The 19,401-nt window shown below is 39.2% G+C and overlaps 1 protein-coding gene across 2 annotated transcripts in view; it reads left to right on the forward strand.

Moving 5' to 3' along the window:
* Nucleotides 1-19,401, forward strand: part of TENM1 (teneurin transmembrane protein 1) — a 604,771-nt gene that overhangs the window by 578,268 nt on the left and 7,102 nt on the right. For both annotated transcript variants that reach the window (XM_023198891.1, XM_023198892.1), the window contains 3 exons: nucleotides 10,056-10,352; nucleotides 16,203-16,590; nucleotides 17,424-18,644. In XM_023198891.1, coding sequence (XP_023054659.1) covers nucleotides 10,056-10,352; nucleotides 16,203-16,590; nucleotides 17,424-18,644 — 1,906 coding nt within the window. The remainder of the gene's footprint in view (nucleotides 1-10,055; nucleotides 10,353-16,202; nucleotides 16,591-17,423; nucleotides 18,645-19,401) is intronic.

Here is a 19,401-nt window from a genome sequence, read left to right on the forward strand (position 1 = left end):
AAAAAAAAAAAAAAAAAAAAAAAAAGAAGTAAAGTGTTTAGTTAGTACTAATTATAATGTGACCCATTTCCAATCCTGTGGCAGAGTTGAGCAGATTTGTGGACTGGATTATAAGGGCAACAAATTCAAGGCCTTCTTCTCTCTATCACTTCTAGGCTACTCCCTGAGGTCCTGTGACTGAAAAACGAGGCCCCTTATTGGTCAGGTGGTGTTACCATGCGTGCCCCTAGAAGTCTAATAACAATAACAATCATTTACATATGTTTCATGCCTCAGAGTGAACAAAATGGTTTCATAGCCAGGATTTTATTTGATCACCACAGCCGTCAACTGTTACTTTCAATTTACAGATAAGGAGACCAGGGCCCAGATAGGTTAAGTGATTTGCCCAAAGTCAACCAGCTATTAAGGATCAGAGCCAGGGCTGAAATGCAGGTCCTCACCTAGCATGGCACTCTTTCTGCTGCATCACACTGTGCTGCCTTGTTCCTTAAAATAATTAATCTATAAATCATTGCCTCACTCAGTGGAGCTACCTTGGAAGGGCCTGACTCCTCATTTCAATGCTGACAAAAAGAGACAAATAATCGACTCTAATATACTGGCAAGTGTGGGAGGCACAGGACAACTGGCTGGCTTCCAGGCAGGAAAAGCATGAAGCAGGCAAAAAGAGGAAGGAGGTTGCTTAACTGGTTAATTTTTACCTGCTCTCCCCATTCCTAGTGATTTTTGTTTATGCTGGTGCCTCGATTTCCCCAGATTTGGCATTTCCAATTTAATGAAATGAATATGCTCTCAAAAGGGACATGTGAATCCAATTTTGACAAAGTAAATTCTCTTTCCCCACTGATGTTATTATTTCCGAGATGGTGTCCCTTCATTTCTGGTAGCTTTTCAAGGGACAAGCTAATGACAATTTTCTCTCTTCTTGGACCAAAATATGCAATGACCCATTTGTAAGCATACAAAGAATAAGCTTCTCTGATGCTCTCAAGTTCCTCAATGCCTTGGACTGAATCATTTATTTCTTCTAGTGAAGCTGTCATTTCAGAGTGAGGGCAGGTGGAACTATCAGAGCTGTTGAGACAGAATTTCCAAGTCATATAACATAGAAACCCCTTCTGTACTGTGGGAAATGGAGCTCCCTTTTGAAAACCCACACAAAATTGTGGTTGTAATTTGCAAGTGTGCAGGCCATAAAGCATTAATTGTTCAAGGACAAAATGACAGGTTCATTTAAAGGCCCATTTGGTAAGATGACAGATGTCAAATGTTCCCAAAAGCTGCTGATCACACCTCCCCCAGACCTTTTAGCTGGAAAGAAAAAAAAAAGTCAGAAAAGGATAGACCTATCTTTGGAGAATAATCAGTGATTTTTTTTTTTCATACAAAGTCAGGATCCCTTTCAAGGTGAGGGAAGCAAACTGTTGGAAAACATGATACCCTGCTCAGCCTGAGCAGGCAAGGGATTTGTTACCTCTGAGCCATCCTTCACCAGCTCCATTAAGTGAAATAGGCCACATTAACATCCTGAAATTTCATTTATTTAAAAAATCCATTTACCCCCAACCTGAGTTGTGTTTGACTCATCTTCCTTCCTTGCAAAGCACTTTTGCATCTAGTCCATGTATCTGCTCATCTGCTGCATCAATCTGTCCCCATAAATACATTTCCCTGGACAATAGAGAAATTAGAGTGCAGATAACAATAGAGGCAATTGTAAAAGAATTGGGCATTCACCAAAAGCATACTGGTTTAGGAACTACATCCAGTTTGTACCTTGCTATGTCCATGGATAATAATGCTGTCATATGAGATTTATCCCAGCTTTGGATCCCGGAGCTGTTTATAAGATTTTGTAGACTGAGCTGTAAGGTTATAGCAAAATCCCTGAACTGCAGCCTCCTTTATTAAAAGAAAAACAATGGAGGGGGCTTAGCACTTTATGACCCAAATTATAAAATCAAGTAGGATTATTATGTGTTTACAAGTGAAATGAAGCAAGGACTTATCTAAAACTCTCACAATTTACTTTTTCCTCTACTCAAAGATAACTGAGAATAGGATAGGTTGGTTTTTAAATGAAACATATGTGTTCAGATGTGAGCTGAGAAGGAGAAACAAGCTCAGTTGAACACAGGGTCTCAGGCTGATAAATGATGGGGAATTGGTGGGGGCAGCCAAGAGGCTCTGGTCTCTCCGCCTATTCTCAGAAATTGCCTTGGTCCTCAGCTACAGGGTGCTCAGAGTTAGATTTTCATTCACTTAACACTATTTTAACTTCCTTCTCCTCAGGTTTGGTGGAAGCATTTATTTTGTGAAAATTTAGATAGGGAGCCTGACTGGAGATAGATTAATCAGATTAATCTACTTAAAAATATATCTGCAGTTTTCAGTCAAGTAACAGTGCTTTTCCCCCTAAGGATCCCCCTGCAGACAGGAGATTTCCCATGTCAAGGCTACTGGGCAGTATTGATTTTGGGGGTCCAGGAATTCTTGGGGCTTCCAAATCATAGAACCTGCTATATTTGGTTGTGTTTTTCTTTTTGTTTTTGTTTTTTGTCTGCCAGACTGGAGTGCAGTGGTACGATCTTGGCTCACTGCAGCCTCTAACTCCTGGGCTCGAGTGAATCTCCCACCTCAGTCTCCTGAGTAGCTGGGACTACAGGTGCATGGCACCATGCTAGGCTAATTTTGGGGGTTTTTTGTTTGTTTGTTTGTTTTTGTTTTTTCTGTGTTTTTTGTTTTTGTTTGTTTTTGTTTTTTGTGTGTGTTTTTTTTTTGTTTTTGTTTTTGTTTTTGTGAAGATGGGGTCTTGCCATGTTGCCCAGACTGTTCTTGAACTCCTGTACTCAAGCTATCTGCCCACCTCAGCCTCCTAGAGTGCTGGGACTTCAGGCATGAGTCACCACGCCTGGCCTATTTTTGTTAATCTTGGATCAACCTTACTAAGATAACTAGAAAGAAAGAATTATTTCATATACCATTTCACCCATATATGAGCATTAATTATTTGGTATAAAAAATTTAAATATCTGTTGTATGATTACACAGATGAATTGGTCAACAGCAAAGTATTCAAGCAAGGGCAAATTAGCTTAGAGAAAAAAAGGTCCAAGGTAAATAACATGGCCAAAGTTGGGTGAGAAAAATGAGTATGATTTTGAGGACGATCTGGTATGCCCATAATTTTGCACTTTTCTCATCTATAGAAAGAGGGACATGGATGGTGCAAACTATTATTAGTGGTAGTATGAACCATAACAACAGCAATTAGCATTCCTTGAAGCCTTACCATGTATACTGCCACATATTAACTCATTTACTATTTATAACACCTTGTCAGATGGGTTTATCATTATCATTCCCATTTTACAGATGAAGAAACTGAGGCACAGAGAGGTCACACAGCTAGTAAGCAGACATCACAGGATTTGAACTCAGGCAGTCTGGCTCAAAAGACCATTTCCTAAGATCCCTTCTGGTGATAAGGTTCTATATGTTGGCAAAGTAAAGGGAGTGTCTTGGTAGTTAAAAAATTACATTATTGAATCAAATTCTTCAAAATAATTAGAAACAACTAGTTGTATGTGATTGTAAGTTACAGTGGGTAGTTGGGTAAGAGTGAACAGAAGGGTTCCTTCTAACTCAAGCAGTTTTGTATCAAACATTATGATGATGTCATATAAACTTTTCTTATCTAGAAATCTACCACTATGTAAACAAACAATTGAAAATCCTGCATAAATGTCATACAATGATTCTTGTTAAATATGAAATAATTTTTAAAGAATAAAATGTCTAGAGAAATTATACATTTATTCCATCTATTTTAAAAAGTAAGTTTAGTCATCTTTGAAAAAGAAAGAAAAAAATGGGAATTCCAGGTAAAATATTAGAGGCTGATGCTAATACTGAATATATGCCCTGTTCATTGGTAGGCATCTCTGTGAAATAAAAGTAGGCTTAAGTAAGCTTTTGATTGTCTACCAAGAGATACCAATAAAAAAAAATCTGTGGAATTAATGTAGTGATTGATCTCTAAAAATCAAATACTAATTACCTTAAAACTAGTGAGAGTAAAGTAGCATGTGGTACTTTTTAAGATCAACTGTGACTTTTCTTTTTTTTTTTTTTTTGAGACAGAGTCTCACTCTGTCGACCAGGCTGGAGTGCCATGGTGCAATCTCAACTCACGGCAAGCTCTGCCTCTCGGGTTCGTGCCATTCTCCTGCCTCAGCCTCCCGAGTAGCTGGGACTTCAGGCGCCCGCCACCATGCCCGGCTAATTTTTTGTATTTTTAGTAGAGACGGGGTTTCACCACATTAGCCAGGATGGTCTCGATCTCCTGACCTCGTGATCCACCTGCCTTGGCCTCCCAAAGTACTGGGATTACAGGCATGAGCCACTGCGCCCGGCCCCAACTGTGACTTTTCTATCCATTCTCACAACTTCATAAAAATTAAATGCAGGAGGCCAGGCACGGTGGCTCATGCCTGTAATCCCAGAACTTTGGGAGGCCAAGGCGGGCGGATCACTGGGTCACTTCAAGACCAGCCTGGCCAACATGGTGAAACCCCGTCTCTGCTAAAAATACAAAAATTAACCGGGCATGGTGGCGGGTGCCTGTAATCCCAGCTACTTGGGAGGCTGAGGCAGGAGAATCCCTTGAACCCGGGAGGCAGAGGTTGCGGTGAGCCGAGATCGCACCATTGCACTCCAACCTGGGCGACAGAGCGAGACTCCTTCTCAAAAACAAAAACAAAAACAAAAATTAAATGCAGGATCTTCCAAACTCTGACATGGCTATTTGGCCCATCTCACTTATTTGCCTTCCAATTTCTTCAGCAAAAATTAAACAAGTAACACAGTTGTCTAGTGAGTTAAAATGCTAGACAGTGTCCTTGAAAATTCAGCCTTCTCCTTAAGGAGGGGAGAAAATCAACTGCAGTGATCATAGCTCAGAGTTCAGCACATTCACAGGTGTGGGTATGCGAGTGTGTAGTCAGCTGAACCATAGCAAATTGCCCTTTGTGTAGGTCAAAAACAGCTAAATATCACCAATTGCCTTTAGATCAACCTAGTACAATGTTATTCTTCTAACTGAATGACTTTCAAATCAGAAGGGTTGAAAGGATTTTCTCTTGAACAATTAGAACACAAAGTCCTCAGAAAGAGCAGGAAAGGGCTTTGCTTTTCCCCATATACCCTCTTTTCACAGGCCCTTTCATTTCTGCCAGCAACACTATTCATGGTTCTCCAGAGCACACTCTTTCCTCTTTCCTCTCTGGTCCTAGTATGAACAATAATCAAGCCTGTCTCCTAGTATAGCTGAAAAAAAAACTAAGGGAAACCAAAGGATGCATTACAGCATAGATCCATCTTTCCTTATTAAAAACCTATTACCAAACAGTTTTCTTACCACACCATATAGCTTGTCAGTTGCCAAACTCAAAGGTTTTGTTCAATGCACAGCTGTCCAAAGATACCCTTTTTAACTTGGAGCTATTCCCAAATCTCAGTCTTTTTTTTTTCCTCCTTCTCTTTTCCAGGGAAAGGATTAGTGTAGATTGAATACTGAAACAAGAGTGGAAATAAAGATTGATGGTCCACACTTAGGTCAAGCGCTATCATCTTTCAGGAAAGCACTTGTATGAATGTGGAGCTTTCTCAGCCTTGCCTACCACCCCAGTAGTCGGTAGTGTTCAGCCTAGTTCTTATTCCTATCATAGAGTCTGGTGGCACATGAGTACTCAAGAAAGAGGTTGGAGGCCAGGCGGGGTGGCTCATGCCTGTAATCCCAGCACTTTGCGGGGGGTGAGGTGGGTGGATTGCCTGAGGTCAGGAGTTCGAGACCAGCCTGGCCAACATGGCGAAAACTTGTCTCTACTAAAAATACAAAAAAATTAGCTGGGCATGGTGGCAGGCACCTGTAATCCCAGCTACTCGGGAGGCTGAGGCAGGAGAATCGCTTGAACTGGGAAGTGGAGGTTGCAGTGAACCGAGATCATGCCATTGCACTCCAACCTGGGCAACAAGAGCAAAACTCCAGCTTGAAAAAGATTTAAAAAAGAAAAGAGGTTGGGAGAGCTCAGCTGGAAAAGCACTCTCTTTGCCAGGCTTCTCACACATGGTTTCCCCAGGAGACTCAGGAAGGAATCTGTGACATCTTCAGTCCCTTCACTCTTTTTTAGCTCTTAGCTGAATTTTACATTAACTTCCAAACCTGACTTTGAAACTAGTGTTTCAGCAGCACTGGAATATCAGAGTGCATTTTCCATAAACAGAGAAGCACAGCAGCAGACGTCTTGACAGGCAGAGAAAGAAGATTAGGCAGAATTGTCCTCTGCTTGCTTTGTGGTGGATTTTAAACAGTGATCCCTGCTTATGTAGCTATAATGACTTTATTAAGAAATGTGTTCTTGAGTAGTAAACTTAATCTATCAGACAAATGAAACCACAAATTTAGTTGAACTGGAAATCACTTGTTACTTTGGCTCTTTAACTATCATTATAGCATAAATTGCAACAGTTACAACCGTCTCTGGGAGTACATGGATATTTTACAGCTATTGTAAATGAACAGTATTACAGTTGGAGATATGTGGCTGTAAAACCACAGGAAGGGTAGTTCAAGAAAGAACACCTGGTTTCCTATAGTCTTCCAAGCCCGTTGTATCAAAAGACAGGAAATATGTGCTTTTCTTATCACCTTTTAGGTGCACATAACAACACATAAGCACATAACAACAGGTGGCTGTATATCTATGCAAGACAACACTACATGCATTGGCCACAGATGGTATAAAGAGTCAAGAGTCCCAATTTGTGGTTGTACTCCCTGAATTAAACCTACCCCTGACACAAACAGCACTTGCCCCCAGATAATTTAAGCATCTAATCACTAGTCTTCTGGATGCAATTCATGGCATGGAACATTTGATAGGTCTTCTTTTTTTTTTATTCAGAAGTTCAAATTAAGGGCAAATATCATTGGCCCCAGCTGACCAATGAAGAAAGTGAAACCAAAAGAGGTTTAAAAAGCAAAGTGTCATACCCCAATAGAAAAATGGGCAAATGTCACGAGCAGACAATTTATAGAAGATACACATGTGGCCAATAGATGTTAAAAAGTGTTCAGCCTCACTAGTAATCAAATAAATGCAAATTTAAGCCACAGCAGTGTATCATTTTCCCACTCTAGTATTGGGAAAAGTTAACTAACTGATAATACTCAATGCTAGTAAGGATGGAATGAGATAACCTCTCCCACTACTAGCTAATGGGAGTATGAATTTGTACAACCTCTGTGCACTATAAAGTAATCTCGCAGGTTGCCTCAGGGGTCTTTTAATATGTCTCATTTGACCCAGTAATTTCACTCATCGGGCTCTGTATTATGGAAATATTTATTTATAAAAATGTTCAGCAAAACGTGATATGAAAGAAAAAAACAAAAACTCTACTTTCTGATTTCTATTTGAGAGAATAGATAAATAAGTGTTTATCATGTAGTAAGACATGAAACCATTAAAAGGTATATTTTAAGAATATTGAATAACACAGGGAATGCTAAAGATAAAACATTAGCTATAAAAGTAGGACACAAAACTTTAAATACAATCCTAGTTGTATGTTTTGAATGTATGCACAGATTATGCCAAAAAAGTAAGATAAATGAAATGAAATGCAGTGAAGTGTTAACAGTGATTTTCATTGGATGGTGGGATTACATGTAATTATATCCTTTGTGCATTTCTATATTTCTAATTTTTCTGCCATGAAAAAGTTATCACTTTTATAATTGGGGGTGGGGGGGAAAGGTTACTTTTTAAAGCAAAGAGCACAAGATTCTGAACAAAGGAAGACCAGAGTCTGGTATGAGAGCATTAGCTTTGCAGCCATCCAGACCTCTAAGATCAAAACTCTTTTTGAACCAGGATGTTGATCTTGGATTCCTGAGACCTGAAAAGGTTTTATGTTTGGGTTTTTCAGAAAGGTTCAAAGCCCCCTAAGAGTATATTTTTAAAATGTTATATATGCATTTTATGTGCACTTTTCTTGGGATACATTGCATAGATTTCAGAGAGTTAAACAGATCCTTGACCACAAAAGTTAAAATTAACATCAAGTTTAGTTGAGTAGCTAGTGAATCAGTTTAATCTGACTATGATTAATGTAGTCAAATCGTAATGTGAGTTTCACTCCTCCCCTTCATTAACAAGATATTTAACATTTCATTCAGGATCATGTTGACAACTCTGACAGATATAAATCTAGTACACTAAGCTACAATCACCTTGGAATCTGAAATGTGGTTCTATTCACAAGCCTAAATAAAATGAGAAAAGTAATAGTTATGTTATAAAAATAACAATTACTAGTGTTATTTCACAGTTTACCAAGTACCTGTATATGTAATCTCATTTAATTCTTGGCACAAGTTTGTGGTGTAAAATGGTAACAACACTCTTGTGTCACAGATAAGACAACTAAAGCCCAGATAGAAGAGATGACGGGTGAACAGACAAGTAGCTAGTTTAAATGTCTCCTGACTACAGTTCACTGCTACTTAGACTCCTCAAAGGCTCTCCTTTTTCATTCTTGTTTTTGTTCCTGCCAGATACAGTAGGACTGTCTCCACCCAAATCAGAAGTCTGTCCCCTAAAAGCTGGGTGAAGGGGACACAGCACCTCTACCATTTTTGCAACTTCTTGTGAGTCAGACTATTTAAAAATAAAAAGTTTTAACACAACAAAACACAAAACCCACTAAAACTAAAACTTAACTAAACTGAACTAAGCTAAAATGAAATAAATTTTAAAATTCCTTCCCTGCACTTTCCACCTACCCCTTCTTCAAAGCTCCCCTCTTCCACAGGGCCTTCTTCAGTGCACTGGCCAGTAGGGACTGAACCTCTTAATGACTAAAATCAAGAACAACACCTTTTTTTTCTGAAACACACACACAACAAAACAGTTGAGGATTGCATTTTCTAAGTGATTGTGTTGTAATCAGCTACCCAAAGCAGAAGTTACTGGTAGATCTAGCAAACACTGACACTACTAGCTGAAAAGTGGAAAAAATCAGATCAGTTGTCCATCAGCTGATTTTTTAAACTTTTTTTTTTTCTTTTTACGAAGTCATTTAGTTATTTGGTTATCTTGTGTGAACCCAGATGAATTTCATCAGTCAGGCACCATTCAGTACTGTCTTTCATGGAATCCAGTTCAAGATCCCCTGAATCAGAATCACTCTGTGACTACTGCAAGGTTCTGAGGTGCCCAGAGAAAATGCTACCAGGCAGTAAAAGAAGTCTAGAACCAGAACCATGTGAAAGTACTGTTTCTAAACTTGGAATCCAAACCTAACTCTATGTTTTAACCACAGTTAGTAGTGCTGCCCTTGCGAATGCTGTGGGACCTACCAACACTTAGTTCATTTACCTGTGGGCCTCCATGAAACTATTGCTAAGTGAGACTCCATAACTAGAGGGCAAGGCAACCTGAGTTCCCCTATAATAGGTGTGAAATCATAAATCATATATAAAACTCCAAGCCCAGGTGAACGAGGAAACCAAAGAAGGGAATCTGTATAAGTTAGAGGGGGCTCACTGTCTTCCTTTTGTCTGATTTCTAATCACACAAATAATTCACCATTTTATGTTATGGCCACTTCACTGGTGAAAAGGGTGAAGGAAGACCCACTCCTTAGTAGGCAACTGACTTACATAAAATAAGATCACGTAATTACTGAAAACTGTGGCACTACACTTCAGGCTTGAGCTGGGGAAAAAGCAATCAACAACCACATATTGAGAGTCTAGAGTATGCCAAGTACTGTCCTGGGAATTAAGACATAGCCCTGCTCTCCGGGAGTGTACAGTGTGGTAGAGGAATAAAGACAGGTGGCATCTGTGGAATGTGAAGCCATCAGGCTTCAGAGGCAAGAGAGACTCTATCGTTGGGTAATCGGGAAAGGATTCATGATTGTCAGTGCTCTAATGAGGGGAACAAGGCTGTGCTTAAAATGTATTTCATATTTCTTTCTCATAGGCCCACAACAGAAACCTACTCTCCATAGATTTTGATCATATAACCCACACAGGAAAGATCTATGATGATCATCGAAAATTCACCCTTCGAATTCTTTATGACCAGACTGGGCGACCCATTCTGTGGTCTCCCGTAAGCAGATATAATGAAGTGAACATCACATATTCACCTTCGGGATTGGTGACGTTTATTCAAAGAGGGACATGGAATGAAAAAATGGAGTATGACCAGAGTGGAAAAATTATTTCAAGAACTTGGGCTGATGGGAAAATTTGGAGCTATACCTACTTAGAAAAAGTAAGTACATAGGGGTAAAAGACAAGTTTCAAGTTTCTGAATGAGACTATCGAAAATGGCCCTAATTGTCCATCTTGGTGAGGACCTGCAGGAGAAAAGTCTGTGTTCCAGCTGTTCTGTTCTGTAAAAGTAACAAAAAGATGTTGAACTTATAAGGATAAACTGTTTTTCAGCTGAAAATTTTCCCCAGTCCCACACTCTGCCAAGTACTCTTTCAGACTAAAGTAAGAATAATGGCTTAGCTTTCTCCTTATTTGAACATCTTTGTTCATGCTTTTGAAAAGGTATCTTTATTATTATGAAAGCTCATACTGAGGGAAAAATAGCTAGAAAATTATAAAATTGTGTTAATGTACTCAGCTCTGGTAAAAGGCTTTTTACCCAGAGGATAAGCAATTCTAATTTTGTTAGGATAGTCAGTGAAATTTTAGTTGTATGCATTTGAAGACTAATTTCCAAAAGTAATCAGCCTGCGGGAATGGTGATAGTGGGGCCTCATTGGTAATACTCTTTTGTGTACACTGAGTCTCCAATAGCTTCCAATAATGGGAGCTTGTGGCCTGTGTCTGGGAATAATAGAAAAACATTTTAATCCCACTACAGGAACCATTTGTCAAACATCAGCCCCTACAGAGCAAAATGGTTTCTGGCCAGATTGGTACCAGAGGACAGTAAGAGTAATTGATCTCTATCTCAATGTCTAATCTCCTAAGATAGTGCCTCTTGCTTCCCAAATCTATTCTTTCAACACATTTAGGAATTCATCAGTCCTAAATTAATTTCTACAAAAATTGAAAAATGCCTTCCCTTGAGAATTCAAGAGTAATCCGTATAAGGTAGCTTCTAGATGTTCTTAGAAAAGTCATAGGAGCTCATAGCTCACATGGCAGATTTCCCTGTTGGTACCAAGTAATGCCCAACTTTTCTGATACACCCTCCCCAAAGTTAATAAAAATAGTGTGCCAGTGGTTATATGTCATTATAAAACCATGTTACTAGTTCCCAGAGTTTATTGCTGGAGAATTTACCAAGTTAGAAATGCCTGGAGATAAAGCAGAGTTCACCTGGGAGCCAGGGCAAAAGGAAGGAGTCCTTTGCTGAATCCACCTCGTGTCCTTTTCTGCTAAAAACATTCATCAAATCTATAATCTATCCTCTACACTGGCAAAATCTGAATCTCATAGAGCAGGTCTTTCCTCTTTTGAATTTTGGTAACAAGAATGATTGGCAAAACCGTATGACTAGTGCCTACAGAGTGCCAAGCCTGTCATAACATTAACTGAATCCAAATATTTGCTGGTATGTGTGCATAGGTGAAGTATTTCTTAAGGTGTATATTGATGACCTTCATATGAAGGAAAACAGATGCTACTGATCACTAACAGAATATTGGCTGAATTAGTTTTCCAGAAAGGAAGACACGTTTGCACCAATCTTTCTACATGTCCTCCACATGACTACATAAGTAGCCAGCACTCCTTAGAAGCATACGTGGGTTTGCATTTGTAATTCCAACCTCAATGACACTAGAGTCCAACCAACTGAGCTAATTGCCTATAGACAGTCACATCTAGGTCTCATAAGACTTTCCCTTTAGACTATCTGCACAATAACATAAGAGCCTATTGAAAACTTCAATTTCATCCCTGGGTGCAGTTATTGAGCCTCTTCTCTGACACCAGTGAGGAGATTTTATTGTTTCTCTTTTCTGAATTCACTGATTATTCCATCAAATTTACTTAAGCAAAGAATCACGTGAAGCAAACTTCATAAGTTCTCTTTGCCACAGAAACCTAGTTGGCAATAATTGCTAAGCAAACAAACAAAAACCTCAGTGAGACTGCCAGTGTCTGCAGTGTACAAAAGTAAGACCTTCCTCACCCAGAATAAGGTATCAAGACAAGTCCTGGTAACTTTCTGACCAGTGAGACAAACCAGCTTATTTGTACCTTTGAGTTCACTTTTGTTCCTTTCTTGATTTTATATTTAATTTGTTCTCTAATTAAAAGGGTAGCTACTGATTTAAGCAATCCTGTTATGCAAAACTCAGAACCTACAAAACGCATACTTACGGAATGATTCTTTACTTTCCAAAAATCATTTGTCATAAAATTGATTTTATTAACATTATTATTACCAGTAATCATAACTAATTCACTTAATAGATATAATTAAATGAAATAACTTAATATAAAGCACCCAAGTAGAGAATTTAAATGCTAGCTAGCACTTACTGCCACTTGGAGGTAAATCAAAGCAAGAAAGAGCAGAAAAAAGGAAGGGAGGGAAGAAGGGAGGGAGGGAGGGAGGGAGAAAATTAAAGCATCTTTGAAATTGTGATTCTAGAGGGAAAAAGGGAACGAACATTGAATTTACCAAAATCCCAAGTAACATGTAACTTTTTCAGTGACTTGAGGTTTTGCATCCCCTTGTGTTCTTTCCAGTCTTCTCTTTAATATGGCCTTTGTGGCACATTCTCTCACTATGACGGGGAACAGCAGGAATAAAGAGACTGATTCTCATAGTATATTTTAAACTAAGAATTCTCAAGTTTTAACATGGATTTCTCTTTTTACACCACAAAATACTCTGGTATTACCTTGTGAATTTGCTTGCCATACCTGTGTCACGATGTATTAAAAAGCAGCAGCAGATTTTTCACCTTAACACACAGAAATTTTGTAAAAATAGTTTGACTTCCTCTAGAGTAAGTGAAAGTTATGCTTATCATTTTCATGCACAATGGTTTGTAGCCATTAGGAGAAAAATAATTATTTGGATAATGGCTGGGGTTGCTTAATGATCTCTTCCCTATTAAAAAAATCAATTATTGTTTCTTAAATTTTCTCTATGTGATCATTAATTCTCTGTCTTGATTTATGAGACTTCTCTGAGTTAATTATATTTTGAAGACTTGTGGGCTAAAATTTTGTATTACAGTAAATGTAAATCTTTCAGTTTCCTAAAATAATTCTTATGAACTTCATTTTAAAAATGCATTTAAATATATTTTATAATCATTTAATAAGATATTTTAGCCTTATACATTTACAGCAATTGCCTCTTTGGGGCTGACATTTTCAGAGGCTGCCCAGAGGGACAGAACGACGACTGTGGCTTCAGCTTCCAGGTGGCGCCACACTGCCATCTGGTGGTCACTCAAATGCTTTAACTTTTCAAATTTCTGCTCTCATTTCTAGTCTCGTTCAAATAAGCATACAGCCATGATTGCTGTTGCTGTTGTTGTTGTTGCTTTTACAATTATATCTTTTAAAACCTCACAATCAATTAAAAGAATAAAAGTCTTCCACTCTGTTATTTGGATTAATAAGAAATGGCCTTTTATCCTATAGCAGCATTGTGGACATTGGATAGATTCGTAAGCATTGTTTTTGAGCAAACTGATAATAATGCCCACCCAAAGTGAAAAAGCAGCCAAATGAGAGCTAAATGGTATTTTGGCAACATAACAGTTACATTCATTTGATTTCTAATCACATCATCCACATTCTTGCCATTGGCAGGAAGCTTTGAAACAGACCAAGGGCTTTTGAGACAGCCCAGCATCAGCACCACCTAGGAACAGGGTTCAGGCAGTAGTTTACTGCAGGCTGGAGGATGAGAACAGAGGAGAGAATAACAATGACATGCCATAAATACTTGGAAAGGCTGTTACAGCGACTGGAAAAGGCATGGCCCAGGCAGGCTGGTACTAGATAATGTGTGGGGGCCATATGGTGATAGTCCCTGGCCCGTGTCACAGGTGACAGATGTCATTTACTCACGGCAAGTTGACAGAAGAGAGTGGAAAGGAACTGAGAAATGTGACTTTCAGCCTAGAGATAATGCAAAAGCTTTTCCACAATTCCTGTATAAAGCCTTTCCACCCCTGCTCCCTGCCACCTGCTTTCCCACTCATAGGAAAATTTCTTGCTGGTTCTATTGAATTCTGCCTTGGTCCAGGGAGGCAGTTACCCCTTAATGTCTCCAAGCCCATTCAGGATTTCCAAGTCTCCTTCCTTTTGTTCAGGAGGTTTTCAGAGGTCACAGTGGTGGAACGGTAGGCTGTGGCAAGCTGCCGGTTGTTCACAAGTGACGAATTGACAGGATTTCTGCACTCACCTCTGGTTCTCCAGGCATAATGTTGGTAGAAAAGAAAGAATGAGCAACCGACCAAATAACCACTGACTTTGACTTCATGGTACTGAGATGCAATTCAAAATCAATAATTCTTGGAAGGGTAGGGAGGATATGCAGTTTCAGAAAGCACATTCAATATTAGAATGTAATGTCATATTTAGAAGATATAAATGCACATTACATATACTTATGTAATTCACATTCATAAACATATAATTTGTGCTTAGAAAATGAAACTATACCTATTGTTTTCATAACACAAACTTGAATAAATAACCCTCAACTAAATCCCTTTGCTTGAAAAGGTAATTTTCAAAAGGAGAAGATTAAAGCTCCCCTAGGGAGTCATATCAGAATCTCCAAGGATGAGAAATTTTTATTTTTATTAAAAGATGAGATGCACATGTCAATTACAGTCCTCCCTAAAACAGTGCTCCTTTTATGTCTGTATTTAGAATTAAAACAAGACAATCATTATTTATGAAACACCTATTACCTGCTAAGCATTATACCTCAACAAACAACTGTTTCTGAAATACAGATCAGTTTAGGGGAAAGGGGTTGCATAACCAGAGAATCATTCAATTTTAATGACATGCTTCCCTAATATTAAAACACAAATGGAAATGTGAAGTTAAAACATCAATTGCAAAACAATAATAATACCATAATAATATTTTATGCACAATTTTTAGGAAGATATCTCTGTGAAGTCAATCAATACTTTACGGTAACTATAAATTAATTTGTGAAATGCCCTGCCATCCATTTACCTTCCTCTGAAACATATGCACATTGAAGCAACCTTTCTAAAATACCAACTTGACAGTTTCTCCCAGCTTGCACGTGCCCTCTTGCAACCATCCCTTAACTTTCTTAAAACCCTTCAAGAGTGCCAGATGCAGTGGCACACATTGGTAGTCCCAGCTACGCAGGAGGCTGAGACAGGAGGATGGCCTAAGCTCAGGAGTTTGAGGCTGCAGTGAACTATTACTATACCACTGCACTCCAGCCTGGGCAACACAGTGAGACCCTGGCTCTAAAAAATAATGAAATAAAACAGAAACCCTTTGATGACTCCCTGTTGCCAACCTACTTAAATCCAAACTCCTTAGTGTGGCTTAGAAAGCCTAGCATGATCTGGACTCAGCCTACGTAGCTGACGTCATCTCCTGCCATTCCCACCATTCCCAACATACTCAAGCTCTAGCCACACAAAACGTCTCTCATTCTCTGAAAAAGCCATGTTCTTTTTCATATCCAGACCCTCACAAGGCTGTGCTTTCGGCCAAGAATACTCTTTCCCTACCCATGCCCCAGGCTCCCTGCCTTCGCCTGGACAATCCCCAGGCAATCTTTATGTCTCAACTCAGATGCCACTTTATCCAATAAGCCTTTTCTGGCCTCTCAAGTCTGAGTAAGTTGGTCTTTCTCTGCCTTCCAGAAGCACTCTGTAACTCCCCCGTCATAACACATTTCACACTATATTGTAATTGCTTGGTTGCTTGTCTTTCTCCTCCATTAAAACTGTAAATTTCATAAAGATAGACACCACTATTGTGCACTACTGTATCCACTAGGATTTGCCACAGTGTCTGGCACACAGAAAGTGCTTGATTAATTTGTGTTGAATGGATGAATGTGTATTTTCTTTAATCGCCTCAACTGTAGTTGTCCATAATGTGCTATTCTGCCTTTGTCTCGTTTCAGTCTGTGATGCTTCTCTTACATAGCCAGCGGCGTTATATCTTTGAGTACGACCAACCAGATTGTCTGCTCTCAGTCACCATGCCTAGCATGGTGCGTCACAGCTTACAAACCATGCTTTCAGTGGGCTACTACCGGAACATCTACACCCCACCAGACAGTAGCACTTCTTTTATCCAAGACTATAGTCGAGATGGCCGATTGCTACAGACCCTGCATCTGGGGACAGGGCGCAGAGTCTTGTACAAGTACACCAAGCAAGCAAGGCTTTCTGAGGTGCTCTATGATACCACTCAGGTCACATTAACATATGAAGAGTCTTCTGGAGTGATTAAGACAATACACCTGATGTATGACGGATTCATCTGCACAATCAGATACAGGCAAACAGGTTTGTTGTGAAAGAGTGATGACGTCTACAACAACATCACTATTTTCTTATGAAATTTTTACCGACCACAGTGTGAGATAGAAGCATTAATCTACACATCTTCAACCCAACTTTCACTTTACTTATCAAAGTATCTGACATTGAAAATTTAAAGCATGTTATAGTCTGATGAAAACTGATTTCTTAAAAACATATAGTACATTTCTTTCTTTCAGCTCTCAAGTAATTTGAAATCCAAGTGCCTAGTGTAACTGTATACCCATTCCTGCTCAGCACCAAATCTTCTCAAAGATGAAACTGCAAGATAGAAGTCTCACTGAAACTAGCTCAAGCCCTGTGTAACCTTTATAAGCCTCAGTTGATGACAAAATATCTTCACAAGTCAGAACTTTCTAATGTATTTTACCCTTTGGGTTTATAGAATGCCTAAATCCAGTTACTTTAATGCTGGAATTTGTCAAAACCTGACCCACTGACTTTGTAGCAAAGGTTAAATGAAATGAAAGCATTTTTTTCAGTGATTGTAGCAAGAAAACATGTTCATAATATCAATTTCATCACCCTGGGCTACTGGATGTTATTACTTCTGTAGTTTCTATAATTAAAATGTTCCATAACTATACAGTATTTTAATTTTTTTATATTTGAGGATTACCACTATGAGAATATATATCCAGGAGATAATATGCCCAGGCATTTGATATCAGAGATCAATCTCTAATATTTTATTATGAATATAAAAGCACCGGTACTAAATAAAATAACACTAGACCTTTCTGATTCTTCCACACTGATCACCTAGCTTTTTACTGTTTTTGTTTTGGTTCCTATAGGGCCTCTTATTGGACGCCAGATTTTCAGATTCAGTGAAGAAGGTCTTGTGAATGCACGGTTCGACTACAGCTACAACAATTTCCGTGTCACCAGCATGCAAGCTGTAATCAATGAAACCCCTTTGCCTATAGATCTGTACCGATATGTTGATGTCTCTGGCAGAACAGAGCAGTTTGGAAAATTCAGTGTAATTAATTATGATTTAAATCAGGTCATAACTACTACAGTGATGAAACACACCAAAATCTTCAGTGCCAATGGACAAGTCATTGAAGTCCAATATGAAATCCTAAAGGCAATTGCCTACTGGATGACTATTCAATATGATAATGTGGGCCGCATGGTAATATGTGACATAAGGGTAGGAGTAGATGCCAATATAACAAGGTACTTCTATGAATATGATGCTGATGGGCAACTTCAGACTGTTTCTGTAAATGACAAAACCCAGTGGCGTTATAGTTATGATCTGAATGGAAACATCAACCTCTTAAGCCATGGGAATAGTGCTCGTCTTACTCCTCTCCGATATGACCTCCGAGACCGCATCACCAGATTAGGAGAAATTCAGTATAAAATGGATGAAGATGGCTTTCTGAGGCAGAGGGGAAATGACATTTTTGAATATAATTCTAATGGCCTGCTGCAGAAAGCCTACAATAAGGCTTCTGGCTGGACTGTGCAGTATTACTATGATGGGCTTGGGCGACGCGTCGCGAGTAAGTCCAGCCTAGGGCAGCACCTCCAGTTCTTTTATGCAGACCTTACCAACCCCATAAGAGTTACTCATTTGTACAACCACACAAGCTCGGAGATTACATCTCTGTATTATGATCTCCAAGGTCACCTTATTGCCATGGAGTTAAGCAGTGGTGAAGAATATTACGTAGCCTGTGATAATACAGGTACCCCACTAGCTGTGTTCAGCAGCCGAGGTCAAGTCATAAAGGAGATACTATACACACCTTATGGCGATATCTACCATGACACTTACCCTGACTTTCAGGTCGTTATTGGTTTTCATGGAGGACTCTATGATTTCCTTACTAAATTAGTGCACCTGGGGCAAAGGGATTATGATGTTGTCGCTGGCAGATGGACAACGCCTAATCATCACATATGGAAACAGTTGAACCTCCTTCCTAAACCATTCAACCTCTACTCCTTTGAAAATAACTACCCAGTTGGCAAAATTCAAGATGTTGCAAAGTATACCACAGGTATTTAAACTATTTAAAACTTTAAACCTGAGTAACTCAGTGCTGTTGATTTTATCACAGAATCTCAATGCCTTTGTAAATGTGCTTCCTCTTCCTGACAGTTAGCCCACAGGTTATTGTGCATTTGCTGTCTTCCTTAGATTTTTGGAGTGAGCAAAACATGCATGTTAACATAAAACATAATGCTTTTGCATCCTGCTACATTTTCTTTTTAGCCATTTCTATGTTTTACTCTTACATGCTTAGATGAATAATTACATAAAAGAAAAATTCAGGGTTCTGTTTCATCATATAAATCTAACATGATGATCCTTGTGGCCTTAGTACCACTATCACATTAGGAATTTCAATGTAGTAGGCTGAGCTTATAATCCAGGGTTATCCACAAATCAAAACTTTTCCTTGTAGAGAGAGGATCAGGTGTTTTAGTGTGGGTCATATAAAGGGGAGTTTTAGGCTGGGTGTGGTGGCTCACGCCTGTAATCCCAGCATTGGGAGGCTGAGGCAGGCAGATCACTTGAGGCCAGGAGTTCAAGACCAGCCTGGCGAACATGGTGAAACCCCATCTCTACTAAAAATACAAAAATTAGCCAGGTGTGCTGGCACGTGCCTATAATCCCAGCTACTCAGGAGGCTGAGGCAGGAGAATCACTTGAACCCAGAAGATGGAGGTTGCAGTGAACCAAGATTACACCACTGTACTCCAGCCTGGGCAACAGAGTGAGACTACATCTCATACATACATACATACATACAT

The sequence above is a fragment of the Piliocolobus tephrosceles genome, chromosome 12 (genome assembly GCF_002776525.5).
Source record: "Piliocolobus tephrosceles isolate RC106 chromosome 12, ASM277652v3, whole genome shotgun sequence".
NCBI classification, from domain to species: Eukaryota; Metazoa; Chordata; class Mammalia; order Primates; family Cercopithecidae; genus Piliocolobus; species Piliocolobus tephrosceles.